Source organism: Jaminaea rosea, assembly GCF_003144245.1.
Source record: "Jaminaea rosea strain MCA 5214 unplaced genomic scaffold BDZ90scaffold_15, whole genome shotgun sequence".
NCBI lineage: Eukaryota > Fungi > Basidiomycota > Exobasidiomycetes > Microstromatales > Jaminaea > Jaminaea rosea.
Window position 1 is genome coordinate 339,400 of NW_020289989.1, and position 12,302 is coordinate 351,701.

A 12,302-nucleotide genomic window follows, 5' to 3' on the forward strand; every position below is an offset into this window, starting at 1 on the left:
GCGTCTGCTGCCATTGAGCGGGCGAGCCAGTCACTCAATGTCGATCTTTTTTGTCAAGGAAAGATGTGGAAAGGGGAAGATCTTGACATGGTGAGCTGATTAGGATACAAACGATCCCTTCAGACCCACTCATTTCTGTCTGCCCTGGCAGGATGCGTGGCATACTGTATACGGGTGTGGGAGACGCAAGCGGCAGTTGAACTCTACTTGAAGGCGATGCAGCAGCAAAAAGACCCAGCCGACCGTATGACAACAGGTCGCGAAGTGCTGACCGATGCTACAGACTACCCCTCTTTGGCTATCGCCTCTTCGGCACTGGCCGACTCACCCGAACATGTCTACCAACTGACCCTTGGCCAGATTCGCTCCTGGATGACGAGAGTTGGTAGTCACCTTGATCGATTTGATCACCCAGTCCTCTTCGCTCGCTCGGGACTGCCATGGACTGCAGCAGCCTTTGACGTTAAGCACTCGGGATTGTCTAGTGGCCTCGACGATGCGGGACAGGCTTTTACCTTCGTGGATGCTGCGTCGCGCCAACTAGGCGGCATCCCGCCTTTTGCCCCCAGCTTGCAAGACCCTATGAGCATCGGGCTACCCAACATAGCTACTACCGGTGGCCTTCTGGCTCTTGCCCGCTCAGCAGTGTCTTTCATGCCTCGCATCAGCACGCTGTCGCTGAGTGGCTTTCTCACGGACCTGACCGACGGCAGTCCCTCTGCTCTTCAAGTCTCCACGCTCAAAAGATTGAGCTCTGGTCCTCCCTCAGAAATCTGCCCAGTCACCGAGTACGTATTTTGGAAGAACAAGACTATCGAACGGGTCAAGAAGATGCGCATTTGCCAGCACATTTTCAATCGCTTCGATGCCAGCTTCTTCTCAGGCCACCGTGGAATCATGCCTGATCTAAAAGAGTTGCAATGGACGCTGCTCCGACCTTATCCGTATGAAGCAGATGATGAGGACTTTAAGTGAGCATGCCCCGGCAGAAGCTGCGTGCTCAACCTCACCGTCTCGCTGACCAAGGTGTCCCACCGAAGTATCGCCCGAGTCGCTGCACAGGCCGTTGGACTCAGTGATGAGCTCTATGAGCGGCTATGCGACTTTGCCGAAGAGCATCCAGGCGAGGAGCCAACGCCCAAGGAGTGGTCCACCGAGGGCAAAAGCTCGGAAGGCCGTTCGCCTCAATTCAATGGACGACGTGGCCCAACATTCATCGACCTCCGTCTGAGCGACAATGACCGGCAAAAGGTCATTGATGACGCGCCTTCTGATGCCATGCGTCACGCCTGGCGTACCGGCGAGCTCTCACCTCATTTGCCTTGCAGGCTCAAGGTGTCTACCAGTCCAGCTGCTGATGGCCGCGCCTTCTCACCTCCTGAGGGGTCCTTGATGACACAAGAGTTGTATGAGGAGGCGTGGGAGTGGTGGGACCAAGCTGTGCTGGAGAGCGACGCGGAAAAGGATTCCATTCTGTGAGAAGGGAATCAGGATGGTGATGTCAGAGAATGAGGAGGATCGGAAGGCGATGGAAAGTCATTACTTTGCCAGCCATCATTTTGCGAGCCGTCACTCTCGAAACTCATTCATCTGCTTGCGTCCGCTCGCCCACCCGCCCGCTCGCTTCCTTTAGACTACTCTAGTGCTTGCCTACTTCCATCCCTTGCTTCGCAACAAAGGCCGAACTACTTGCCTTCCATCATCTCTTCTCTTTTCGTTTTCTTCGAGTCCTGCAGCTCTCGCGGTACTCCTCTGCAATGACAGGGGGCGAGCACGAGCTGTACAAAACGAAGGCTGTCGGCGCCAACGACGGCAAGATCGAAGGCGCCGCCGCAGGAGACCGATCGCAGCACAATCTCAATGCGGTGAATGTTCAGCCCGTCCGCAGCCTCTCGGGCTTTTGGCTTCTTCCCCGCGAATTGCGAAGTCACATCCTCACACTCGCCTGCACGACCACTCGCCGTCCTCATCAAAGCACCAAAGGCCGCTCGACCGACTGCACAGAGACCATCTGTCGTCTTGCTCTCGCCTCTCGCCACTTTTACGCGATGATGGTCCCACTTCTTTGGCAGCATATCCGCATCACAAGGCCTTCAGAACTCAAGATCTTGCAAGCTGCCGTAGCCAACCGTCCCTCTTTGGGCCAGCTTGTCCGGAGCTTGCATATTGGAGCGGATAATGAATTGCCCGGCGATTGGTGGCCAATCACTGTGCGAACGACCGATGAAGGCCTTCAGGTCAGACGTCTGAGGTGTCAATTGATCCTTCCTGACGATCAGCGGCAAAGGCCTTGGTACGTCTACGTAAGCGATTTCTATATTGAATCGACCGGCGCCGGAGTCTCGGGAGCCATCTCCAATGCTATTCAAGCTGCGTTCTATGACCTCGACGTCGATCCGCAAATTGAAGGGCGCAACCACTCTGAAAGGCCCTATTGGATCGGTGTGTACAGGCAGACACACTGACCTGATTTATAAATCGCTTCCGCTCACAAAAATTGTTCCTCTTCATGTGGCAGGATGAATGGCACGCGCGTATATTCGAGGCTCAATCGGCTTGTGAGCTGTACCTGCTAGAGGTAGGACGGCTGGAGCAGAAAGATCCCAAGACCAACCCGAACGACATTTCACATCCTCGACTCCTCATCGTCTCCAAGTTGCCTGCGTCGTCTGACGACCATCGAGACGTTACCGACCACAATGTCTTCATCTTGCATCGGTCACAGCTCCTCGAACGAATCGCCAGACATTCAAAAACCGATCGCTTTGATCATCCTTTGCTGTTCATCCGCTCGGGAGTAATGTGGACTGCTGTCGACCGTAACGGAGAAGAGCATGAAGGCGGTTCTGGTGACTTGGATGACTTTGAGACCGAAAGGATTAAAGACGTCTTCTCTACTGATATACACACTCGCGGGTACGACAGCGACGACGATGATGACGACGCCTACACAAACAATCTCTGCAATCCGATCGAGCACGCACTACCCAGCACAGCGACCGTAGGTGGTATCCTCGGTCTCACTCGGTCCATTATCGCAATTGCGCCATTCATCGAGAACCTGTCCCTCACTGTTCCTCGATCGCGCTGTCTGCGGCCTGCGCTCCCCGCCCCCTCTCGAGATGCTCAAAGCTCTCACCCTGGGACCTCCCTGTGATATGTCGAGGGATTGCCTCCATTTTCAGCACCCCGCCCTGGAATCGATCGAGAGATTGCGTTTGTGCGAGTATATCCTCGTCGATGCTGAGGTGGCCAACATCGCCGGTCATGGCCGTAGCTTGACCAGTCTCGAGCATTTTCAGTGGAGCGATGTCACCCTACTTTCCAGCTCAGACAGGTACGTCACGGCCCATCACAATTTCTGGCGAATCGTTGTCATTGAGAGCTGCTGCTGACTTCCCAGACTTGATTGCATCCAGCAATCGTCTCAACCATTGCATCCATCGACTTGTAGGCTTGGACGATCCTGCGAAAGCGACGCCCAGAGACCAAGAGCAGCCAGATCGCAAGAGAAGGCGCAATTGTCACGAGAATGACGACCGGGAAGTCTCGCCTCAGCGATGGTTGCCAGGATTTGAGGGTCGGCTGAAGCTCGTTGAAGCTTGCCTACACCCAGACGATGTACAATTTGTCTTGGACTATGCCCCCACCGTCGAGCATGGCACGGCTTGGCTGGCAGGCACACCGGGGACGAAGGGCGATACATGCTTTCACCTATCTGCTCAGCAGCCTCCGCCTATAGATCCTGTGCTACGATGCCCGATCATATCGACGCAGCACGCGCTGTTCGAAGAGGGCAGGGAGTGGTGGGAGCGGTACATGAAACTGACGAGATTGCGCTGATGCCCTGGGAGAGAGACGAAAAGCGGCAGGCTGTGGTCATCACAGAGCAGGAACACGATTGATGCAGGCTGTGTAGCAACACGTATCTCTGAGATTGGCGATGGAGCAGAGATCGGCAGCAAGTAGAGCATAGATAGGAGGAGCGTCTACGAATGGAGATCGGAGTACGGCACGGTCGCGACTTGGTTGTTGGTGCCGTCGTTCTTGAATGCATGGCGATATGGACGACTCTTTCTGATGAAAGCTGTTATCGAGGAAGACGAGAGTCATCGGCAATTGCCGTGTCTGCGGCAGAGGCGGAAGGGGGAAGGGCGTCAGCAATGTGGAGACATTGGTACCGAGCCCGCCTCACTCACCTTCGCACTCTTGCCTACATCATTCCAGGCTCAGCAGCACGCCCATCAAGCGACTCGTACTCGTAGCCATCACCACGAGAGTGGACATTGCTGCTGTGAGGAGGGTTGCCGCTGTTGTTGACGGTCTTGGCCGCGTTCTGGGCCTTGGAAGAGATGCCAGGCTGGCCGCCAGAGGGAGCCTTGCCCTTGTAGCCGTGGCTTGCCCACCAGTCCCAGCTGTTCTGGCCACCTCCGGCACTCCAGGAGGGCGAAGGGTAAGGGGAAGGCGGGTAGTTAGGGTGCCAGCCGCCCCAGTTGCCGCCGTTGTTCCAGTTACCACCGTTGTTCCAGTTACCGCCGTTGTTCCAGCCGCCGCCCGTGTAAGGGGGAGGGTTCCAGCATCCCCAGCCTACGCACCCAGCATTCCCTCCGTCCCCGATTCCCACGCCCACGCCTACGCCCACGCCCAGATTATGATCATGCTTCGTCGCTCCCAAGTCGTGGTCATTAGTGCGGGTGTAGACGTCGTCCGTGGCGACGCGAGCCTCCTGCTCGGCGTTGGTCGGAGCGGCCGTGGTGAGCATGAGGTTGGTGAAGAGGGCGAAAAGGCTGAGCAAGCCAAAGGCGAATGGCATGTTGGTAGCACGCATGCTGTGTGAGCAAAGGGGAGGAGCAGCGCAGTCAGCGGGGGTGGGGAAGGAGCAGTAGACGCGGTGTGATGCTCACTCGTTGTTGGAGTGTAGGTGGGGAGTTAGGCGTGAGGAGAGGGGTGAGGCGTTGGGCGAAGAAGAGGTGGGGGAACGCGCTGCTTTTGTACCTTCATCACCGGCTCCTCGTCGACGACGTCCCATGCTGGACGAGCGACTTGCGACTTCACCGTGACGCTGAGGCGACGGTCCCTAGAGCAACGTCGCTTGTGACCCGGTTTGAGAGCTCGCGCTCTTTCCCGTTCTGGACGTTCATCACCACCAGAGAAGCATCTGTCGTCGTCTCTACCCCGAAGCCTCGACCGTTCGGAGGACAGCCCCAGGTACGGACTTGCGGCGCAGACGAGGGTGAGTGGAACACACGCCTATGGTGAAGGCAGCAATTCGGTAGCACCTTTGAGCCTTCGCCGAGCTGTGCCTTCTACTTGGACATCACATTCGAGATGATCAACTTGTACCAGATGTGAGCATAGGCGGATGAATGCTTCGTTGATGAGCGCCTCCGCACTTTGGCTTTCTCGCCGTCGCTTCATCTCCGTGCCGCTTTCGATCACCCGCTTGCTTCGATACGCGGCGCTGCGAGCCGCAAAGACGAGGCACGAGATGAAGTTGGTGCTCAGCGCAGAGCGGCCCGCTCTTACCCTTCTCCCGAGACATCGACGCATCGCAGGCTGAATGTTCGCCGACTGTGCCGGAAGAAATTCAATTACGGCAGCATGACTACGCTCGAACCTGCCTTGGCCGCGTGCCTGTCTCACAGCCAAGAAGCCCAACCCACGTAGACGCGCGCCAGATTGCTACTCGATGTCGCCTCCCTGATGAGCAGATCAACAAGATTCGGCGTCGACTGAGGCAGACTCCAGCTTCCTGGCCCACCAGTCATTTGAGCAGCAGCGGCTGCAGCTGGATTGATACCGGCAGGGCGGTGACAGCCATCGAGCTTGCGTCCTACAGGGTCAAGCGCTTGTCGAGCCGCCAAGACGCGGGGGTCGAGCCGGCCACCGCCTGCTGAAGTTGAGGCAGCTGCTTGTTGAGGAGCTTTGCGTGACGTCGTGTGATGACCACCGCCCCCTTGCGACGCTCCGCCGCCCCACTCGACGAGAGGGTCGTGCACCATGGCTTCGAGCACGCTGGTGAGCGAGTCCTTGTTGCTACGGAGGATCCCCTGCGAGGAGCGCGTGAGCAGAGAGGAGTTAGCGCCTTGACCTCCAGGGCACGACTGTGGCGCCAAGCAGGCTCACCATCGTGATCTCAGCGGCTCGCCTGAATACGCCCTCGTACCCGCATACGCCCATTGCATCAACAAGATTCTGCGTGAGGCGGAATGGTACCGTCTCTGGGATCTCAAATGTCGCTCCCTTTTCGAAGAGACAATTAAGGTCGACGTGAACTGTATCGCCCGACATGGAATCCTGTGTGCAAAAGAGAAGAGTCAACTTGGCCCCCGTCCACACTGCGCTCACGCGCACTCACGAATAAGATGTTCTCGCCGTGCCTGTCCCCCAGCCCCAACACCCAACCGACCATGCTCATCACAGCGCATGTCCTCGCAAATGCATGCCTTGCTTTGAGCCACGCCGCCGGCTCAGGGAAGGTCGAGACAAACCACTCGTGGAAGACTGGCGGATAGTTGCAGAGCACCTTGTCCTCGAAAATCTTCCCGCTATTTCGCCCTGCCTGCCTTGCCTCGTCCATGTTAACGCGCACCGTACCGTCGTAGAGTGGAATGCGCCTTGCGCCATACAGCTTGATGAGGATGTTGCGCAGTCCGACCGTGTTGGGCACCCACTCGATGAGCCCGCACTCCTCGTTGAGCTGAACAACGCCGTACGTGCGGACAAGAAGACGACGCTTACGAGAGTCTGAGCTGGCTTGAAGGAGCTTGTTGATCATGGCGTCAAACTCCATCAGGCGAGCATCTTTGCGCAAGTCGTCCTTTGGCTTGCACAGGAAAGCATACCGCCCGCCATCGCTGCCGTACGCGACAATCTTACGAGGCTTCTGCAGCGAGTTCATGATCTCGATCTGCGAGTCCCAGCCATTGATGCGGGGCAGGTCGACGGGAAAGGGGAGATGATCCTGGCGCAGCTCATTGTCGGCTGGCAAGTTGACCGTCATCGAGCTCTGCAGCGGGAGGATCAGATTGCAGCTGGCCAGGTCGGCCAGTCTGGGGAAGTCGCGCTGCATGTCAAAAGCCGTGCTATTTTTGGGCGCCGGATGATTGCAGAGGTTGAGCAGCTCACTGGCCAGACGCTGGGACGAGTCGATGGTGCGCGCATTGTCATTCGTTCTTGCCAGCTGGACAATGTCCAATGCACGCTTCCTGCGCAGGTTGTCACTCGAGTGAAAGGCGGCAATGATGCCCCACATAGCCTGTGGCGTGTAGCTCTTGACGACGCCAGCAATGATGTGACGCAGAATCGCCCAGACGTAGTCGTTCTTGTGCGGAATGCGTGAGACGAGTTGTGGGAGGACAGCGAGCCATTGATACGGAGCCACCTTCCCCCGAGCTGTATTGACGTTACTGTTGATGATCTCGAAGGCTTGCTGCGGGCGTCAGAAGAGAGAGAGGTCAGGAGGCAGGTCGTCTCGCTGTGTCTCACCGCGGTCACGCACCATTCTCTCGTACCCCTCTGCTTGTCGGTCCATCTTGTTTGTCCCTCCTTTCGCCCCCATCTTGAGAAGCCAAGGGTCATCCCCAGAGTCGAGCCAGATGGTGAGGACGCGAGGAATGGTGCGGTAGAAGTACTTGGTGCCCGCATAGGCAGACTTGAGGAATTGGCGACAAACGTGAGCCTTCATCGTGAGCGAATTGCCCACCTCTTTCGCGTCGTAGAATCTGCCGAGATAGTAGTGCATCTTCTCGCTGTTCTTCTCAATCTCTGTGCACTTCTTGTAGCGCTCAATGATGTCGTTGTTGGCAAAGCGACCCGTCTCCTCGCAAAGACGCGCCCGCAGTAGGTGCGCATTGGCAAAGGCGCGTCGATCGAAAGTGGCCGCAGGCGAATTGGCATCCTCTGCGGTAAGGTCGATGACGCTTGCGTTGGACGCTTCGAAGGCAGGCTGCAGATTCTGGAGCGCATTGCTGAGCTCTTGTATGGCAGCATGGGGCTGATCGCTGCTAGCGAGGAGCTTGGCCGTCTGTACGAATGCGAATGGAGCCCCGCTGACGCGAGCTTGGAGCACAGCACTGTATGCCGTCTGCGTGTGCTTGGCCTTGCGGGCGATCTTGCAAGTCGAGATCCAGGCATCCGCCACTGCACGGTCGTCTGCAGAGCGGCTGATGCTGAAAGCAGTACGCCGCACGCTGAGCAGGGGCTCGCGGATGCGGAAGGAGGGGAGTGTGGCGTCGAGGCGGGCTTGTAGGCGTGATTGCAGCTTGGACATACTTGCTTTGCTGCCAGATGCCGAGGCCTCGCGAATCATGCCGACCTCGGAAAGTATGTGCAGATGAAGGATGGACTCGTAGACTTGTGGGTAAGAGTTGCGACCGGCGGCGAGGATCGGCTTGCCAAGCTGGCGGAAGGCACTGCGCAAGACAGGCTCAAAGGCAGTGCTCTCCTCGCCGCTGCTCATCTCGAGCAGGACACGCGCCGTAGCCGCCTGTGGCGAGTCATCTCCATCACGCGGCCTGCGATCCAGCAACTCCCTCGCCTCATCCCAGTCTCCCAGAATGCACGCACCCTCGATGGCAAACGGCGCCAGCATATCCTCCCACTGCGGGTTGAGACTCAATGCCCCTCTGACATGCGTCCTCATCGTATCGTAATGGCCAAGGTTGCGGAGACATCGCACCAGCCCCACATGATTGGCCGCCTCCCCGGGATCTCCCTGAATCTGCACCTCCCAGCAACTCTGCGCTGATGTCCACCTCCCCGTGGTCTCGTGCTCGCGGATCTGGTGCTCCAGGCTAGGGGAAATGATACGCGTGGAGATTCCCTCCATCCCATCCGGCTCGTCGATATCTGCGTAGATCACGTGAAGCTGCTCGTAGTACGTCTGCAGGTCGCGGTCCTCTTTGCCTGCTTCGCGGAGCTCGCGGATGCGTAGCTCAAAGTTGAGGAGGGAGCGCGCGTAGGCGCGACATTGGAGGGAAGCGCGGGCCATGAGCTCTTGAGAGATGCTGTCCAGGACGGACTGGACATTTGCGTGGGCTTCATCGACTCCATTGCCTGCTGCGGCTTCGCGCCGCTGCTGACGAGTGGGCTGACGCGCTCGCTCTTGTCGCTTCAGGCGTAGCCACGCAGAAAGGTGATCCATGAGTGCAAAGACGGTCTGGGCACAGAGCAGGCGACGATCGCTTGAGTACTCCGTTGTGGGGTCCACCTGATCCGTGAGTACCGACACAAACTCCTCACGCAGCTCCTGACGTTGAGTGTCTGTGCCGGAAATGAGGTTGTGCAAGACGGCATGCGGGAGGATGTGTTGCGTGATGTCGAGGTCATGATGGCGCAGAAGCACACGAAAAATGCCAAAGATGCGCTGCGCGTCACCGCCTTTCGCGCCTTGCATGAGATGATTCGCCCAGATCTCAATCCAGTCGCGATACGACGTCGAGTGAATGTAGAATGGTTTAGGATGCTCCGTCGGCGGGCCGTGCGTAATCGAGTACTTGGAGTTGAGCAGCGGCGCTACGGTCTCTACGACGGAAGCCGGCAACTCCTGCCAGCGCTGCCTGACCTTGACAGCGATAGCGCGTCCGGTCGGCTTCAGTAGCAGCGGTGTGAAGCCGCAGAAGGCGAGCAGCTCCTGAATAGCGTACGCAAGTGCTGCCTGATGCTTGGTGTCGGATGAAGCACGGAATGCGCTAACGAGGATATCGCGTATCAGGTGCACGGCAAAGTCGATCGTCTCCTCTCGGTCCTCAAAGTTCTGTAGGAGCTTGTGCGGGCTGTCGTCGCTGGCCATGTCCAGTCGATCGGGGTCTACCGCTCCCAGCTTGCCTAGACACTCGAGGCAGAGGTCGCGCACCTCTACTTGCATCTCTTCCGAGCGACGCATCGTGTTCAGCAAGGCAGCGACGAGCTTGCCGATGATGGGCGCAAAGACGGAGCCTGAGGCCGCTTGCTGGATGAAAGCCTGCTGGTCCGCCAGGAAGCCGTGCAGCTCTCGCAGTGAGGTCAAGCTAATGCTCGTGTTCTCATCCGTGACGCGATCCAAGATCTGGCTGAGCTGTTTCTCTGGCGTCCAAGACTCGCGTGAAGAGCGAACCTTGCGGCACACCTCAGGCATCTCGTTGGCCAAGCCTGCGAGCGAGCACAGAAAGACGAGGGTCAGTACCACGATTCGCCAGCGACATTGCGCCTCGCGCACTTACAATCGAGGTTAGGGATCTCCTCGATATGATCTCTCATCTCCCTCGCATTGTCCACCACGAGATACCTCAAAATCTCCTTGGCCACCTTCTTCTCTTGTCCCGTAAACTGCGTCCACACGCTCAACAGCGCAGCCGCTGTCTGACCGATGAAGCCTCCCGCCTCTTCGTACTTCAGCGTAGTCATGAACGTCTGCCAGCTCTGCAGCGTGGCCAAGCGTAGTTCGGGCACCTGCAGCGTACTGCTCAAGGTGGCCATGATCTGCGGTGCCACGAGGCTGATGTTCTGGCCTACGATGTCGATGAAGACTCCAATGGAACGAGCTACCATGGCCTTGAAGCTGGGTGACTTCTTGCCATTCACAGACATGAGGTCATCGTTCAGCCACGCGAGGATGCCAAGGATCTCATCCTTGAGGAAGGCAGAAAGATCGCTGCCCAAGGCCTTTGGGCGGCGCGAGGCATCAGCGGGGGAGGAGTTCGAGGCGGAAGAGGGCGGCTGCGTCTTGAGCGTGTGCTCAATGTGACGCAGCCCTTCGATGGCAACCTTGCGTCGCTCCGGATCACCGAGTGTGGCAGTCAAGTGACCCAAGATCTCGCCATTGTAGCTGCGATACAGCTGGCGTAAAGCAACGTCGTGGTCTGAGGCGCGCTTGATCGTGTCCAAGTAAGTGGCGATGTTGCGGTCGCGCTGATCGGGCTGAAGCAGAAGGTAATTTTTGAGAATGGCTGGCGCCTGCTCGAGGCAGAGCTTGGGTACTGTCGTGCCTAGCGCGCTGACCATGAGGTTAAGGGCCTTGATGTTCTTCGACGCAATGATGACGGGAAGAGTGTACGCGATGGTGGCTTGTAGAAACTTGGCCTGATTCTGATTTGTGAGCTGGAGCACCTCGAGGAAAAGGCCCGGTGCAGACGTCATGCGCTCGACTATCGGCGGGCTGATGGCGGCAAAGTGCGGGGAGAGAAGTGCGTACGTGCTGCAGCGATGGTAGGCGGCCAGCCCGGTGATTTGCAGGTAGGCACACGATTGGAGGAGGACAGTGCCATTGAGTTCGAGCACGAGAGCGAGGAGAGCCTCGCGCTGTACCTCTTCAGCCTTGAGCTTTCCCAGGCCTCCGAGGCTGATGATCGTCGTCTCTCTAGTCTTGATGCGAGAGGTCGGCTCAAGACAGCGGCGATGCAGGGATAGAACAGCGCTGAGACGCGCTCGCAACGGGCGGACAGCCTCGTCTCCGAGCTCAATGCGACAATGACGAGCCACGTAGGCGAACGCCAGACGTCCAGCAGCTAGACGTATCTCTCGAGCCTGATGAGGAAAGGTAGCCTGCAACGCAGCTTCGACAGCGCTGGTCATCTGCAGGAAGGTCTCGTCGTCCGAGTGCGCGACGGCGTGTCGGGCATACTCAATAAGGCCGAGCTGACGGAACGCTTCGAACGAGGTGATAGAGCGCAACCATGTCACGAGCCGGGCCGCTTCCTCTTGCCTTGTCTTGCTCGCGGTCGACGGCTGCGTCTGAAGTTGATCTGCGCCATCCGAAACCTCGCAATAAAATTGCCTTGCGTAGCGGCGGTGGTGCATCGTACCAGCTCGTACACAGATGAGCTGGCCTGCCATCTCCATTGACTTCTCGCTCGTAGCCGTCGCAATGTCCTCGCCAGCCCATATATCCTGCTCATCGACGCCAGCGAGACTGCGGAATGTCTGGACATCGGGACAGCTCACCAGCGCCTCTTCGTCATCGACGTCTTGCTGGCCTTGGCCACGCTTGCGTTTTCCTTTGCTTCCGTGCTTGCGCTGTTGATGTATGCCCTGCAACGTACTACGAGCGTCATTGAGTTCGTGCTGCGAGAGCCAGTCATGGCCGCCCTGTTCCTCGTCCAAAGCCGGCTCGCAATCCTTGGCCAAGAACGCTTCTATGTTCTCTCCTCCGCAGAGGATGCGCAAGAAGTCTCTCTCGTGCTGCGACGTCAGAGGTGCTGTCCCGCCTGCGTACGCCGGACTGTGACCGATGAGGATCAACGTAGCCTCAAATGCGCAGAGCTTGCGCGCAAGCAGGTCGTCTGTCTTTTTCTTATCTTCTGCGCTGAGCTGCGCCTCACTAC

General features: G+C 57.9%; 3 protein-coding genes across 3 annotated transcripts; 1 reads left to right on the plus strand and 2 right to left on the minus strand.

Annotated features, from left to right (window-relative positions):
• Positions 1-216: 216 nt before the first annotated feature.
• On the plus strand, positions 217-1,479 carry BDZ90DRAFT_262456 (hypothetical protein; the record flags this gene model as incomplete). Its single annotated transcript, XM_025508485.1, has 2 exons — positions 217-971; positions 1,041-1,479. The coding sequence occupies 2 exons, from the start codon at positions 217-219 to the stop codon at positions 1,477-1,479; spliced, it is 1,194 nt and encodes a 397-aa protein (XP_025360020.1).
• Positions 1,480-4,213: 2,734 nt separating this feature from the next.
• Positions 4,214-5,029, minus strand: BDZ90DRAFT_262457 (hypothetical protein; the record flags this gene model as incomplete). The annotated part of the gene is made up of 2 exons (XM_025508486.1): positions 4,214-4,829; positions 4,905-5,029. The coding sequence occupies 2 exons, from the start codon at positions 5,027-5,029 to the stop codon at positions 4,214-4,216; spliced, it is 741 nt and encodes a 246-aa protein (XP_025360021.1).
• A 610-nt stretch (positions 5,030-5,639) lies between these two features.
• BDZ90DRAFT_223445 (hypothetical protein) lies at positions 5,640-11,553 on the minus strand (the record flags this gene model as incomplete). The annotated part of the gene is made up of 5 exons (XM_025504578.1): positions 5,640-6,050; positions 6,127-6,297; positions 6,359-7,432; positions 7,502-10,131; positions 10,203-11,553. 5 exons carry the CDS (start codon positions 11,551-11,553, stop codon positions 5,640-5,642), a joined length of 5,637 nt encoding a protein of 1,878 aa, XP_025360022.1.
• Positions 11,554-12,302: the final 749 nt, after the last annotated feature.